The sequence below is a fragment of the Diabrotica virgifera genome, chromosome 2, assembly GCF_917563875.1.
Source record: "Diabrotica virgifera virgifera chromosome 2, PGI_DIABVI_V3a".
Taxonomy (NCBI): domain Eukaryota; kingdom Metazoa; phylum Arthropoda; class Insecta; order Coleoptera; family Chrysomelidae; genus Diabrotica; species Diabrotica virgifera.
Window position 1 is genome coordinate 86,049,769 of NC_065444.1, and position 14,224 is coordinate 86,063,992.

The 14,224-nt window shown below is 32.8% G+C and overlaps 1 protein-coding gene across 1 annotated transcript in view; it reads right to left on the reverse strand.

The window, feature by feature from the left end:
- LOC114329741 (facilitated trehalose transporter Tret1) overlaps window positions 1–14,224 on the reverse strand; it is a 194,658-nt gene that overhangs the window by 32,949 nt on the left and 147,485 nt on the right. The window contains exon 4 of the mRNA XM_050643836.1: window positions 2,671–2,879. Within this exon, the coding sequence (XP_050499793.1) occupies window positions 2,671–2,879 (209 nt within the window). The remainder of the gene's footprint in view (window positions 1–2,670; window positions 2,880–14,224) is intronic.

A 14,224-nucleotide genomic window follows, 5' to 3' on the forward strand; every position in this document is an offset into this window, starting at 1 on the left:
TCGTTTTTTTAATATTGTATTTAATTACAGAGTAATTTCCACATATTAACATATTTTTCAAATTGGGCTCTGTACCGCCATTCTTTATTATATTACGAATACATGTGCCAAATATCTCGAAAAATATTCAAAATTACAGCCGAAATCTTGGAACGCGTTTTCGCTACCTGTTGATCGCTACTGTTTCCTCTTAACATGTTTCCCGATCACTTAAAAAAATTTGATCTTTTTTAAAAAAATAATTTTCATTTAATTTCTGATGCAATGGAAATAAAAACTAGCAGTATACAAAACTACTATTTTGTTTGAGAGCAAAATAATCGACTCACTCGCTGAATTGTACACGTTAGATGTCTCAATTTTACTAAACCTGTTGTCCGATTTGAGTGTTTTTTTAGTATGTTATAGCCTTATTATTTGAAAAAAGTGATGTAATAATAATGTTGCTAGACAGCTAAATATCATTATATACCGTGTGTAACAATCGTACTTTGTTTTTTTCTTAAAGTTCGGAACACCCTGTGAAATATTCTAGCATATAAAATATTGAAATTAAAACTCAATTGTAGCCTTAGGCTTTATTAATATTTCCTTTTTTGACTCATTTGCTTATGTTGAATAATAAAAAAGTTAGATACGTTAATAACTAGCGATGTTTTTCATCAATAAATTCTCATTTTCTGCTTAGTTAAACAGGCCTAAAGTATTCTATGAAAAATTAACAATTTAATGGATGTCAAATTTTTAAGGACATCTTGGATATTAAAGCACCCTATGTAACGCACAGCTGAATGTGGCTGAATTTTTATGTTTGTGCGTCACAGTGTTGCCATGCTGTTTTCTATATATTTCTTTCATAATTTCAATCAATGTTAAATGTACCTACAAGAATAATAGAATAATAACGTTTAATTCTCTGTCATTATACTAGGTATAATGACAAATGAGGTGTCAAATTAAAGCTTATAATCCAAGGATAGTACTGAAGGTGAGACATTAGACCAATGATTTAATATAATCAATTAAAAACCTATATATACATAACATATTAGAACATACCTAAAATACACAAAAATGATACATTTCACACACAAATATAATATCACAAAAAATTGTAACGTGATAGTATGAAAAAATAGAGGATACGGCAACGGTGTTACATGTGACGGTCGGATCCAATGCCAATATCTACACAGACATATTAGGGTGCGCTAATATCCAAGATGTCCATTTTTAACAGTCAAAAAATGTCTGGTTTGTTGTGCAAAATGTGCTGTGTTTTCGTTTTGCAACGAAATTGAAAATGGTTATTCATTTTTGATTTACATTTACTCTGTGTGGAGTATGAAGGGAACCATTCTCGTTGGAACTTTACCGCGCTGAGCAGATGGGACGTGAATTGTAAATTGTAGAATTCCCTCATCTTCCTTAGTTTCAGCATCCGTATGGCTTGCAAATTGTAGAAGCCTCGGAGGTGTAACCAGAGAAGGTTCCCATTGTTTTCATTCTGGTGGGGTGTAGAATAGCATTATGTTGTTTTATATGCCATTAGAGTGAAAACTTAGTCTTTTTGCTAGCAGTTGCCGCTAGGGCATCTATGCCATTTCGTTCGTTGCAATCCGGGACTGCACGCTGGGGTTTGTTTTGGTTGGATCAGGGAGAGCAGCATATGTGCCTCCTGATGAGAGACTAATAAGTTTCGAAACCGGTAGGGGTGCTTGCAGCACTCTCTGATTGGACTAGAATATGGTTCGGCTGTGTTTTCGTTTTGCAACAAAATTGAAAATGGTTATTCATTTTTTTTTTAGTAGATTTATTATTTAAAATTTCAATTTTGTCCGTATTTTTTTGTTGTTGTTTGGAAATGGAACGCGCTACAAGAAATTGGACCCGCGATGAGTGTCTTCAAGCAGTGATCTTAATAGCGAAGGATTTAACTTCCGTCGTCCTCTTGCACCGGGCCATATACTATTCTCAGTGTCTTTCTCTCGAATGTCCTGAGTTGGGCTTCTTTTTTCGTCATTACCCAGGTTTCACAACCATAGGTTACTACGGGTCTAATCAAGGTTTTGTAGATAGTCATTTTGGTTCTTTTGTCTAATAATTTCGATGTCATCAATCTTTTATTAGCATAGTATGTACGATTTCCACTGGAAATACGTGCATTAATTTCGCTACTTACGGAATTCGTCTGATTGATTTCTGTGCCCAGATATGTGAAGGCATCCACACGTTTAATAGTATAGTTGTCTATTGCTATATTATTTTCATTCTCAGGTGTTCATCTTTTGATGGTCATGTACTTAGTTTTTGTTTTTTTATTTTAAGCCCTCTTTTTTGTGCTTCAGGATCAATTTCCAGGAACGTTTAAGTTACTTGGGAGAGACACTCTGCCAAAATAGCTGAAGTGGCATTTTATTGTTAGACAAAATGAACTTTCATAATATCAACGGTATAGAGTCCATCATTTAAAATAAAAATAATTTGTAGAAATAAAGGCAGAAAATAGATCTAGTCTAGTTCTAGTCATAAAACGCAAATTGAGGTGAAAACCCGTTTTAAAATCGGCAGTTTTTAAATTGTGAAATAACGGAAAAGGAGACAATGAAAATCCTTCTCATGTAATTTTCAGTAAGTTAAAGATATGTAAGATATATTATGTTTACTTACTTGTCCAGCTGCTGCAGTTAATCCCGCTGAAAATCCTGCAATTAATCTTCCTAACAACAGAATAGAGTGGTTCAGAGAAAAGGCAATTAAAAACCATCCGAATATTAGAGGCATGGAAGCAATTTGTAGTGCCAATTTTCTACCGCATCGTTCCATTAAGATGCCGCTGAGCAGGGATCCTAAAGGAGTTGCAGCTGAATGGATACTAGCTGGAAAAATGTTAAAATATTATGTGACATTGAACATTTAAATTACAAACTATTTAAACATTTTTTAGAGTGTGGCGTGCCACGCTTTACTAGTTTACGTCGGCAAAGAGTAATATAAAATATATATGTAATAGTGAAAAGAAAAGAGAATACTGTTGGCACCCCACTTAGCTGTGAGATTCATAAATATTTACTTTCCTCTTTTTTTCCTGCTTCCTTAAAAGGCTCGCGCCTGTTCCATCTTCGGATGCCTCCTCGTCAGATATCCAGGTTGTCACTCCATCTCTTCCGTGGCCTTCCTACACTCCTTCGGCCGTTTGGTGATCTGTCTCGTGCTATCTTTAACAGTCTTCCTTCTCCCATTCTGCTTATATGGCTATATCATTCTTTTTTTCTTTTCAATGTCCAGTAACTTTTTATGTTCTCTTTGCCTAATGTCTGTGCTATGTTGTCTGTCCCATAATGATTTTCCTATGATATCTCGAACAATTTTCATTTCACGCGTTTCGATCAGTCTTTTGTCCTTGCAGTGTCAGGTCTTTCCGCAGTGTAAGTCATAAAATTGGCCTAACTACTGTGCTATAAATATTGGCCTTTGTTTCTGTCCGTAGATGACTGTTTCGCCAGATAGTGTGTTTAAGATATCCTGCTATTCTGTTGGCTTTGTTTATTTGTTGTGCAACTTCAGCTTCTGTATCTCCATAACTGTGCATTAGTACTCCCAGGTAGCTGATACTTCTTTCTTTTAGTTAGAAATTTTATTCAGTTGGTTAATTCATACAATGATAAAAATCTCAACACAACGTCGTTAGACTACACAAATACCACGGCACTGACCGTACCAGTCGCTAGCCGAGTTGGAAGGATATTTTCCAGCTTTTGATTGCCTTTGAACTGTGGTCATTTACCGACAAATGATGGAACACTTAACGCCGATCCACGCTGGCTATAAGTAAGGGGTGCAATCGGCCATAAATCACAAATTCTGAGAGAAATATCGATATTTGACGTTGCCACTTAATCCAAATGATTTAGGTCTGTATATAAACAGGAAATTAGCAGTTCGAAAATATAACTTCTTAAGCAACTTCTCTGTTACATTGTGAAGCTTTAGATTCTATCATTTTCTATTATATATTTTTTTTTCTCAAGGCGTGTCACGCCACGTTCTGTTGGACCCCAGCTTAATAGGCCAGGGTCGATAGTTTTTGAGACCAACGAAAAAAATAATAACAGAATATTCAGATTCAGGGTACTGGACGATTAAGCTGTCACACGAATCCGGGAAATTTTTGTGAAAAATATGCAAACTAAGCCACTAACAAAAAAGATTCAGATATAACAATAATAACAGATTCCTGAGGTTAAAATAATTCGATTTAAGCTAACTTACCTTACTACGAAAGTTATTAATAACCGAAATACAGGGTGTCAAAATTAAACTTTTATTTTATTTATTTTTGAATATTTCATGGCAGGCATGGGACAAGAAGACAAAATTTGGTAAGTGGGAGTTTTTTGGGACGAGAAATCTAAATTCCCCACAAAACATTATATATTATTCAGAGGGGCCACATATGTCTTTCAGCGCTCATTTAATACGTTCAATTTTTTTATCCCCTACTCTACATAATTTTGAGTTCAGAAATTTTAGTCCCCTATTATCTTCACTTAAAAAGGGTTTACTACATTCATCTCGCTAAACTCAACACAAAATTCAATATTTTGTATTTAAGTGTATTTACTAAAAACCATTTGACATATCCTTGTCATATTTGGCAGCAACTGTATAGGTCTGGATCGCGCGTATAAAAAAAAGTTGATTAATAGCAAGCTGAAAATTTGTTAATAGCTTAAGGCTGTCCAGTAGGACAAACTTTGATATATGGGAACACTTGAACAGGGGAAACTTTAATTGTGGAACAGGTTAAAAATCTGGAACGGTTAGACTACGAAAACGGCACATGTATTTTGTCCGACAGAACAGACTTAAACTCTTCTAACAGAGATTAAACTCTCATGCTAAAATCAGACTGCTATTTATCACCAAATGGGCGTTTTAATGTGTGGAACATGTAGAATATGTCAAATGACAGGATTTATGACAGGTGATAAATAGATAAATATCTTCCGATCCACAAGTTCAATCAAAATCTATAAAAAATTTGAAATTTTTGATGATTTTGCTAAATTAAAAAACATTTAGTTATCTCATTTTTCTGTTACATTGTGAAGCTTTTCGCTTGTTTAGATATTGTATGATAATATTTAAACAACCCAGAACTCACAACGAGGAGGTGGTTACACTGCGTACTCCACCCGCACCCTTCTCTCCAACCAACCAATGAGTGTGTGTTTTTTACATTATTTACATATAAGTTATAGTGTAGGAACAGCAGTGTATGCACAAGGTTAGAGGACGTTGGCCAGGAAGCATATACTGTTTCAGCAATTTCAGCATTATTCTATTTCATAGTTTGTTATCATGTTAGTTGTAGTTGTTTCATTTTTAATTCAGTTTAGAATCTGTTCTCCGACATTAAAGACGTACTTTGTAGATTATTTGAAATAAATCTTTTTTAAAAACCTATACACGGAGTGTTCGAAGTTAATTGGCGCAGTCAGTAGGATTGATTTAACGGGTTTAACGGATATAAATCCCGGTTCGTGTTAACGATTTAATAATCAACCGAACAAATAATAACCGGCACCGCGAGTATAGACTCTTGGTTGGGTGAATTGAGTAGCCTGATCTGAAGAATAGTGAAAAGTGAATATTGAAGTTCCTGTGAAGGTCCTGTTCCTGCCGTTTCATCGTGGACTCGAGCATAGATGGGCTGGAAGCTATTCTTACTGTAAGTACCTTTATTTATGTCGTATAGAGAGAAACAAATTTTGATTAATTCAGATAGTTCTGATTCAGATTCTGACTCAAACAATACTAATTTATTATTTAAAAATCAAGAAAATACTTCCAATCTTTTACCAAAAATCACTTTATCAAAACCCAAATTAACTATGGCTTTACCGGCTGTACCTCAACTCAAAAAAGAATATCTGGAAATGATCCCAGATTTTCATGGAGATGTCGCATTACTTCCTCGCTTCATAGAGATTTGCGAAAAACTAGTCACTAAATTTTATAATGTAGCCGATCCAACCGATTTTCAGAATGAATATCTGACTTCTAGCATTTTAGCAAAAATTAAAGGCGAAGCCGCCATAAATATTTCATCATGTAGTATAAAAACTTGGGAAAATTTAAAAGATGCTCTATTAAACACTTATGCAGATAAAAGAGACGTTTATACACTTAGTATACAAATTACACACCTTAAACAAGGCAATGAATCGCCTTTCGAATTTTTCCAAAAAATACAGCATCTCTTAAATCTACAAATATCTTTGTTGCAAACTCGTTCTAACCGTAACGAACAAGAGATACTTGGTAGCTATTTTAGAAATCTGGCTTTAAGAGTATTATTACGAGGTCTGAAAGAACCCTTAGGAACTTTTATGCGTACTAAAAACCCTAATGATATGAACACAGCTTTAAATGTTCTCACAAATGATTTCCAAATCTATATGGGACAAAATAATTCTCCCAAAAATCAAAACCCTTCATCATCAAATAATTTTTCAAATAAAAATAAATCAAACTCATCTAATAATGTTCCACCAAATAATTTCAACTTCCAAAATAATAATTACCAAAGGAATAATAATTATTCCCAATTCCCAAAAAATCAGTATCAAAACACACAAACCCGAAATTTTAACAATAATCAAAATCAACCTAACACTAGCAGAACTAGTAACGTTTTTAGACCTAATCAAAACCAAAATCTTCCAAACCCAACTCCGATGACTATTTCTACAAATAATACCTTCAGACCGAACCAAAATTATCAAAATCGATACAAACCTCGTAGTCAAAATCAAAATTATTTTGCTAGGCAACCACAAAATATAATTCAAGAAGAATTACATAATATTGACGAAATAAATAATTCCGATGATAAAAATGTATACCAAGAAGATAATGATCATTTTTTAGAGGAAATTGCCTCGGACCAAGTAGAATAGAATTATTAAATTTAACCAATAAAGAAAGTGAACTACCGTATATAATTTTTCCTGAAAATAATCTGAAAGTTTTAATTGATACCGGTAGTACTAAGTCTTTTGTTGTTCCAAATGTAGCAGAAAAATATTTTAAAAATGCCATTTTTCGGAAACCTTTTCAAGTTTCAACCGCTTTAGGCAGGAGCCAACAAAATTTTTGTACTGTGATTCCTACTTCTAAAATATTCCAAACCAAAAATTCTATGAAATTAAATTATTGCATATTTAAATTTCATGACTACTTTGATTGTTTATTAGGATTAGACAATCTTAAGAAACTTAATGCTAAAATAGATTTAATAAATAATGTTCTAATAACAAAAAATAGTAAAATAAAAATTCTTTATCATAATATTAACGAGGACAGCATGAATTGTATAGTAGTGCCTCCTCGTACGGAGCAAATAATTTCCGTAGGCATAAAAAATGTCAATAATGGCGATGTAATAATCCCGTATACCAAAATTGGGAACGTAGAAATCCCACAGTGTTTAACAAAAGTTAAAAATAATAAAGCCATTTGCAGTATTTTGAACTCTTCTGAGAATGCATGTAAAGTTACTTTCACTTCACCCATCGAAGCTGAAAGCTTCTCAGAAAACTATTATAGCACAGCTTACCCTAATCTAAATAATATATACGCAGAAAAATTTAAATTCGACATTTCCAAAGTTCGCACTGAACACATGAATATCGAAGAACGGGAAGCTATATTAAAACTTATCAAAGAATTTTCAGATATATTTCATGTAACTGGCAACATGCTATCTTTTACTAGTAAAGTCAAACATAATATTAAAACAGTTAACGATATACCTATTTATTCGAAGTCCTATAGATATCCTGAAATCTATAGAAAAGAGGTACAAAACCAGATTCAAAGTATGCTGGATCAGAATATTATTCGTCATTCTGACTCAGCGTGGTCGAGCCCGATCTGGGTCGTTCCCAAAAAATTGGATAACTCCCAAGTACCTAAATACAGAATCGTAGTTGACTACCGAAAATTAAACGAAATCACTTTAGGAGATCGATATCCCCTACCTAATATTTCCGATTTACTTGACAAACTAGGTCGTTGTCAGTATTTCACAACTTTAGATCTTGCTTCGGGATTTCATCAAATAGAAATGGCCGAAGAAGATATACCCAAAACTGCGTTCAATACAGAAAACGGTCACTACGAATTCCTCAGAATGCCCTTTGGATTGCGTAACGCACCGGCGACCTTCCAAAGAGTTATGGACAATATACTTCGAGGAATACAAAATGAAAAGTGTCTTGTGTACCTGGACGACATTATAGTGTTTAGTACCAGTCTCCAAGAACACCTTACAAGTTTAAAAGAAGTTTTTAAGAGATTAAGAGAGTCAAATTTTAAAATTAAAATTGATAAATCAGAATTTTTAAGAAAAGAGGTTGCTTATCTGGGACATATCGTTACACCAGATGGCGTAAAACCCAATCCAGACAAAATTAAAGCTATCGTAAACTTTCCTATTCCAAAAAATACCAAACAACTAAAAGGTTTCTTAGGATTATTGGGATATTATAGAAAATTTATAAAAGATTTCTCAAAATTAACTAAACCTTTAACTTCTCGTCTCAAAAAAGATGCAATTGTAAACGTAAACGATTCAGATTATTCCCAGTGTTTTGAAATGTGTAAAAATCTTCTTGTTAATGATCCAATACTACAGTACCCTGATTTTTCTAAACCCTTCAACTTAACCACAGATGCAAGCAACCTTGCACTAGGGGCTGTATTGAGCCAAGGAAAAATCGGATCTGATTTACCTATAGCGTATGCTAGTCGAACTTTAAATAAAAGCGAAACCAACTACTCAACAATTGAGAAGGAACTACTTGCGATTGTTTGGGCAGTGAAATATTTCCGCCCTTATCTTTTTGGTCGTAAGTTTACAATTGTAACTGACCACAAGCCATTACAATGGCTATTTTCTTTAAAGGACCCTAACTCAAAGTTAGTTAGATGGCGCCTCAAATTGGAAGAATATGACTACAATGTCGTATACAAAAAAGGTGCGTTAAACACTAACAGTGATTTTCTATCCAGAATAGAATTAAATGTAAATGAGACAAATGAAACACAACCAAATACCGAAGAAGAAATGGATTATATAATGAATTTTGACGAAGAACTACTTAATACCCCAAATAATGACGTAGAAAACGAATCACTTATAGTTGAATGCGAAGAAGCAGATGACCCAGATGACGAAGGTAACACAATACACACCAGTCAAGAAAATCCAATTATCGGCATTCCTATCGCAGAATGTGCCGTAAATGTAGGAAAAAATCAAATAATCATTTCTGAAGTAAACTTCGAACCAGCAATACCCAATATTATCATATTATTTAATAATAAGCGAAGAATTCTGGTACAATTTTCGAAAAACAATTTCGAAAAGGATGTCATAAAATTCGTCAAAGATTACACTGTCCCAAAATTAAAATATCATTTATATTTTGAGGATCCCATATACGAAAAATTTAGCGTAGTCGTCCAAAAATTCTTTAAAAATTCCCAAATATCCTTCATTAACTGTACAAAGAAACTTATTGACATTCCTCTCAATGAAATAAAAGAATTAATCCAAAACTATCACGAAGGAAAACAAAACCATAGAGGATTAGATGAGACCGAGTCGCGCATAAAAAACATATATTACTGGCCCAATCAAAGAGCTTCGATTCAAACTTACATAAACGAGTGCGAAATCTGTCAATTAACTAAATACGATAGAAACCCAATCAAACCATTTTTCAATGTTACCCCCACAGCAGTCAAACCCTTCCAAATATTACATCTCGATACAATCACACTAGAAAACACTAAATTTCTAACCGTAATCGATTCATTTTCCAAATATGCCCAACTCTACAAATTAAAATCCGCCCAAGGAATAGAAGTTGTAAACGCCCTAATAAAGTATTTCTCTCATCATAATACACCCGAACAAATAATTTCGGATAATGGTACCGAACTTAAAAATTCTCTAGTTCAAGAACTTCTTGCTGTTCATAAAATCAAAATCCATTTTATAACCTCACAACACCCAGAATCCAATGGAATTGCCGAAAGATTCCATAGTACAATTATCGAACATATTAGATTATTTAATAACCGCGACAATTTTAAAAACGAACCAATAGAACAAAAAGTCAATTATGCCCTATTGGCTTATAATAGTAGTATACACTCAGCGACTAAATTTAAACCCTATGAAATAATAAATGGACATTTAGAGAATACTTCTATTTTCGACTTAGATCTGGAAAAACCACTTAATAATAATTATATAATCAACCATAAAGGAAAAATGAAGTTACTGTATTCAGAAATAAATAAAAATTTACAAGCAAATAAAGAAAAATTAATTGGAAAAGCAAATTTAAATCGTGAAGAAGTACCTGAAATAATTCCTTCCAAAATATTTGTGCGTAACAAACAAATTAAAGGAAAAACAAAAAACAAATATCAAAAGGAGGAAATAAAAAGCATTAATCGCGGAAGAAAGACAGCCAAAATCGTTACTCGACACAAAAATACAACTGAAGATATACACTTATCTAATATTAAACGACCTAAACAAAAACCTTATAATTTTATTACAGGTGCATCGCAGTCGGGCATGCAGCCATCAACATAAATGATATTAGCAACAATATGGGCATTCTACCCATTAACCTAGGACCTGCCAAACAAATTACAAAAAGCAAGTCATACTTTTATCCACTTTTATGATCTTAATCCATTATTAAACGAATACAAAAATCTAAATATTCAGTACGACCATCTCAAAACTAATATTTCAAATGATACTTTCTTTAGGTCAGAAACTGAAAATTTTATTAATTTAATTCAGTATGTTAAGAATAGTATAGATGATAAGTTAGATAATTTTAATATTCATTCTACTAGTATAAGGAAAAGAAGAGGGTTAATAAATGGTCTTGGATCAATAGTTAAAACCATTACTGGTAACTTAGATTCAGATGACGGAGAAAGGATAAATCTAATGTTGGAACATTTAAAGAAAAACCAAATTAATTTACAAAATCAACTTAAAAATTTTAATCAGACTGTAGTCGACATTCAAAATAACGAACTAAATCTTAAATCTAAAATACTAGAAATCAAAGATATCATTAACTTTCAAGGAAATCTTGAAAATGTTGTCTATTTGAAAGATTTGTTTAATGAAATGCTAATTATCTTTAATTCAATACTTAATGTTTTAGAAAATATCGAAAACTCCCTCACATTCTGTAAGCTCAAAACCTTACACCCAAGCATCATAAAATCCCGAGACTTATTATCAGAAATAAGAAAAATCTCTTCCCATTACCAATCTCAACTTCCGTTTGAAGTTAATTATGAAAACATATTAAATTTTGAATCTTTATTAGAAGTTAACTGTAAAATAGACAAAAATAAAATAACCTATTTTCTTTCTATACCCATTGATTTCGAATTAGAATTTGAACTCTTTTATTTATTATCTATTCCCACAGAGCATGAATCAGAATTCTCAACAATAATACCAAACACAAAATTTTTGCTGAAATCCAAAAATATAATAAAACCTCTCAACGACATATGTACTAAAGGTAAAATATTCCAATGCCCTCGTCACCTTCAAAACAATAATAAATTTAAATGTGAAGAGCAAATAATAACCAATGAAAATTCTTCTGAATGCCAATATATCCGAGTCGAAATTTCAAAAAATCATATTGAAATCATCCCAGAAGTAAATCAATTTTTAGCTATATTTCCTTCACCAGAAAAATTAACTATAAATTGTCCACAAGGAACAGAGATTAAAACGTTAACCGGAATATATCTTATAGAAAATTCTAATTGCAAAATAATATTTAGAAACCAAGAATTGGTCTTTTTAGAAAAAACTTATGGACAACCACTGATAATAAACCAACCAAAATTTCGATTTAATCCCATCAAAATTTTACCAATGAAAATTGACCTGAAGTCACTAGAACTTAAGGAAATTCATACCAATGGACCATTTCCTATCATAACGGAAACTCCACAATTCCACACTCCAAGCGTATGGACTATTCTATTGTATATTTGTATTATCGTATCCTTATTTTATTTTATTTACAAACGAAGACAACAAAGAAAAACAAACTCAACATTGGTACAAGGAGAAAATAAAACTCAGCTACCTGACGGAGCCTCATTCTAACGGGGGAGGAGTTATAGTGTAGGAACAGCAGTGTATGCACAAGGTTAGAGGACGTTGGCCAGGAAGCATATACTGTTTCAGCAATTTCAGCATTATTCTATTTCATAGTTTGTTATCATGTTAGTTGTAGTTGTTTCATTTTTAATTCAGTTTAGAATCTGTTCTCCGACATTAAAGACGTACTTTGTAGATTATTTGAAATAAATCTTTTTTAAAAACCTATACACGGAGTGTTCGAAGTTAATTTATATGTACATATCTTTTTCATCTGTTTGTGTCCAGCATTTAAATGCCAACTTTGAATTGTGATTTGGTGGTAAAATCTGGCAGCATGGACCTTGATTTAAGTATTGCCTTGATGAATCCATCTCTTGATTGGGCTCACATACATTAGACGATGCTTCCGTGACCAACTTTAAGCACCGCTCGACAGCTTGCGTATGACAGGGATAGTTTTGTACATTCCAGTCTGGCATGTTGCCTGATGTAATTCAGGAACTTATACCTTCATTTGAAACTCTTCGAAGAACTGGTGAAGAAGATATTTATGCAGCATTCCAATCTATTATTTCCCTTGGTCTTGCCCTTGGCTTTAGTCTGTCAGGCTTTTAACATTCTCCTTAGCCCTAGCTCTCTAATGTGTTTCCTTTCTCTATTATTTTTTTCCACTACTTGAAATTTTGAAGCACAGGACTAAACTGAAATAATAGACTGGAATGTTGTAAAACTATTTTCTCCCCCACTTTTTCGAAGTTTCAAATGAAGATATGTTCTTGCATTATATTGAGCGACATGCCAGATTGGAATGTACAACATATGTACAAAACCATCCTTGGCACTCAAGCTGATGAGCGGTACGTAAAGTTGGTCAGGGAAGCATCGTCTAATGTATGTGGGCCCCAATCAAGAGATGGATTCATTAGGGCAAAGCTGGACACAAACAGATGAAAAAAAAATTTACTATGTAAATAATGTAAAAAACAGACACTCATTGGTTGGCTGGAGAAAGGGGTGTGTGTGGAGCTAGAAGTGGAACCACCTCGTCGTTGTGAGTTCTGGGTTGTTTAAATATTGTCATACAATATCTAAACAAGCGAAGAGCTTCACAATGTAACAGAAAAATGAGATAACTAAATATTTTTTAAATTCATCAAAATCATCAAAAATCTCCAATTTTTATAGATTTTGATTGATTATGCGTGATCGGAAGATATTCGTTAAATGCGTAAAATTATTTTTTTTATTACTTAACCATGCAAACTGTAAATATATTTTACTATAGCGATAAATAAAACGTACATGGAGGATAAATAAAAATTTCCGAAAAAAGGTAAAATTTCATTTTTTTCATAATCTTCAGGCCCGTTGCGGGATCGGAAGATAAAGTCCGATTTGAATAATTTTTGTTTTGTTTTTCTTGTAATTACCAATCACAACTTTTCCGCACTATAGCGACACGAAATTGTCAACTTGACTTTTTTCGCACCACCCTACTGTACACACTACTACTACTACTTCTCCAATACTTTCTATGTAAATAATATACTTTTCATTCGTAACGATAAAGTCGTTAGTTTTCGAGATATTTAAAGTTAAAAATGAAAAGGCACAGTTATTTTGATTAATGTATTACGCCCCTTCGTTTTTAACTTCAAATATCTCGAAAACTATTGTATTGTTGTTAGTAACTACACTGGAATGCAAAAAATTGAATTTTGCATCTTAGATTTAAAATACGTTTATACGAAATCGGTTGAGTTTAGCGAGATAATATAGTATACCTTTTTTAAGTAAAAATAATAGTGGAATAAAACTTTTGATCTCAAAATTATGTAGAGTGAGGGATAAAGAAAATGAACGTATTAAATGAGCGCTTAAAAACATATGTAGACTCTCTGGGTAATATATAATTTTTGGTAAGAAATTTAGGTTTCTTGTTCGAAAATAATCCCACTTAACAAATTTCGTGTTGTTACCCCA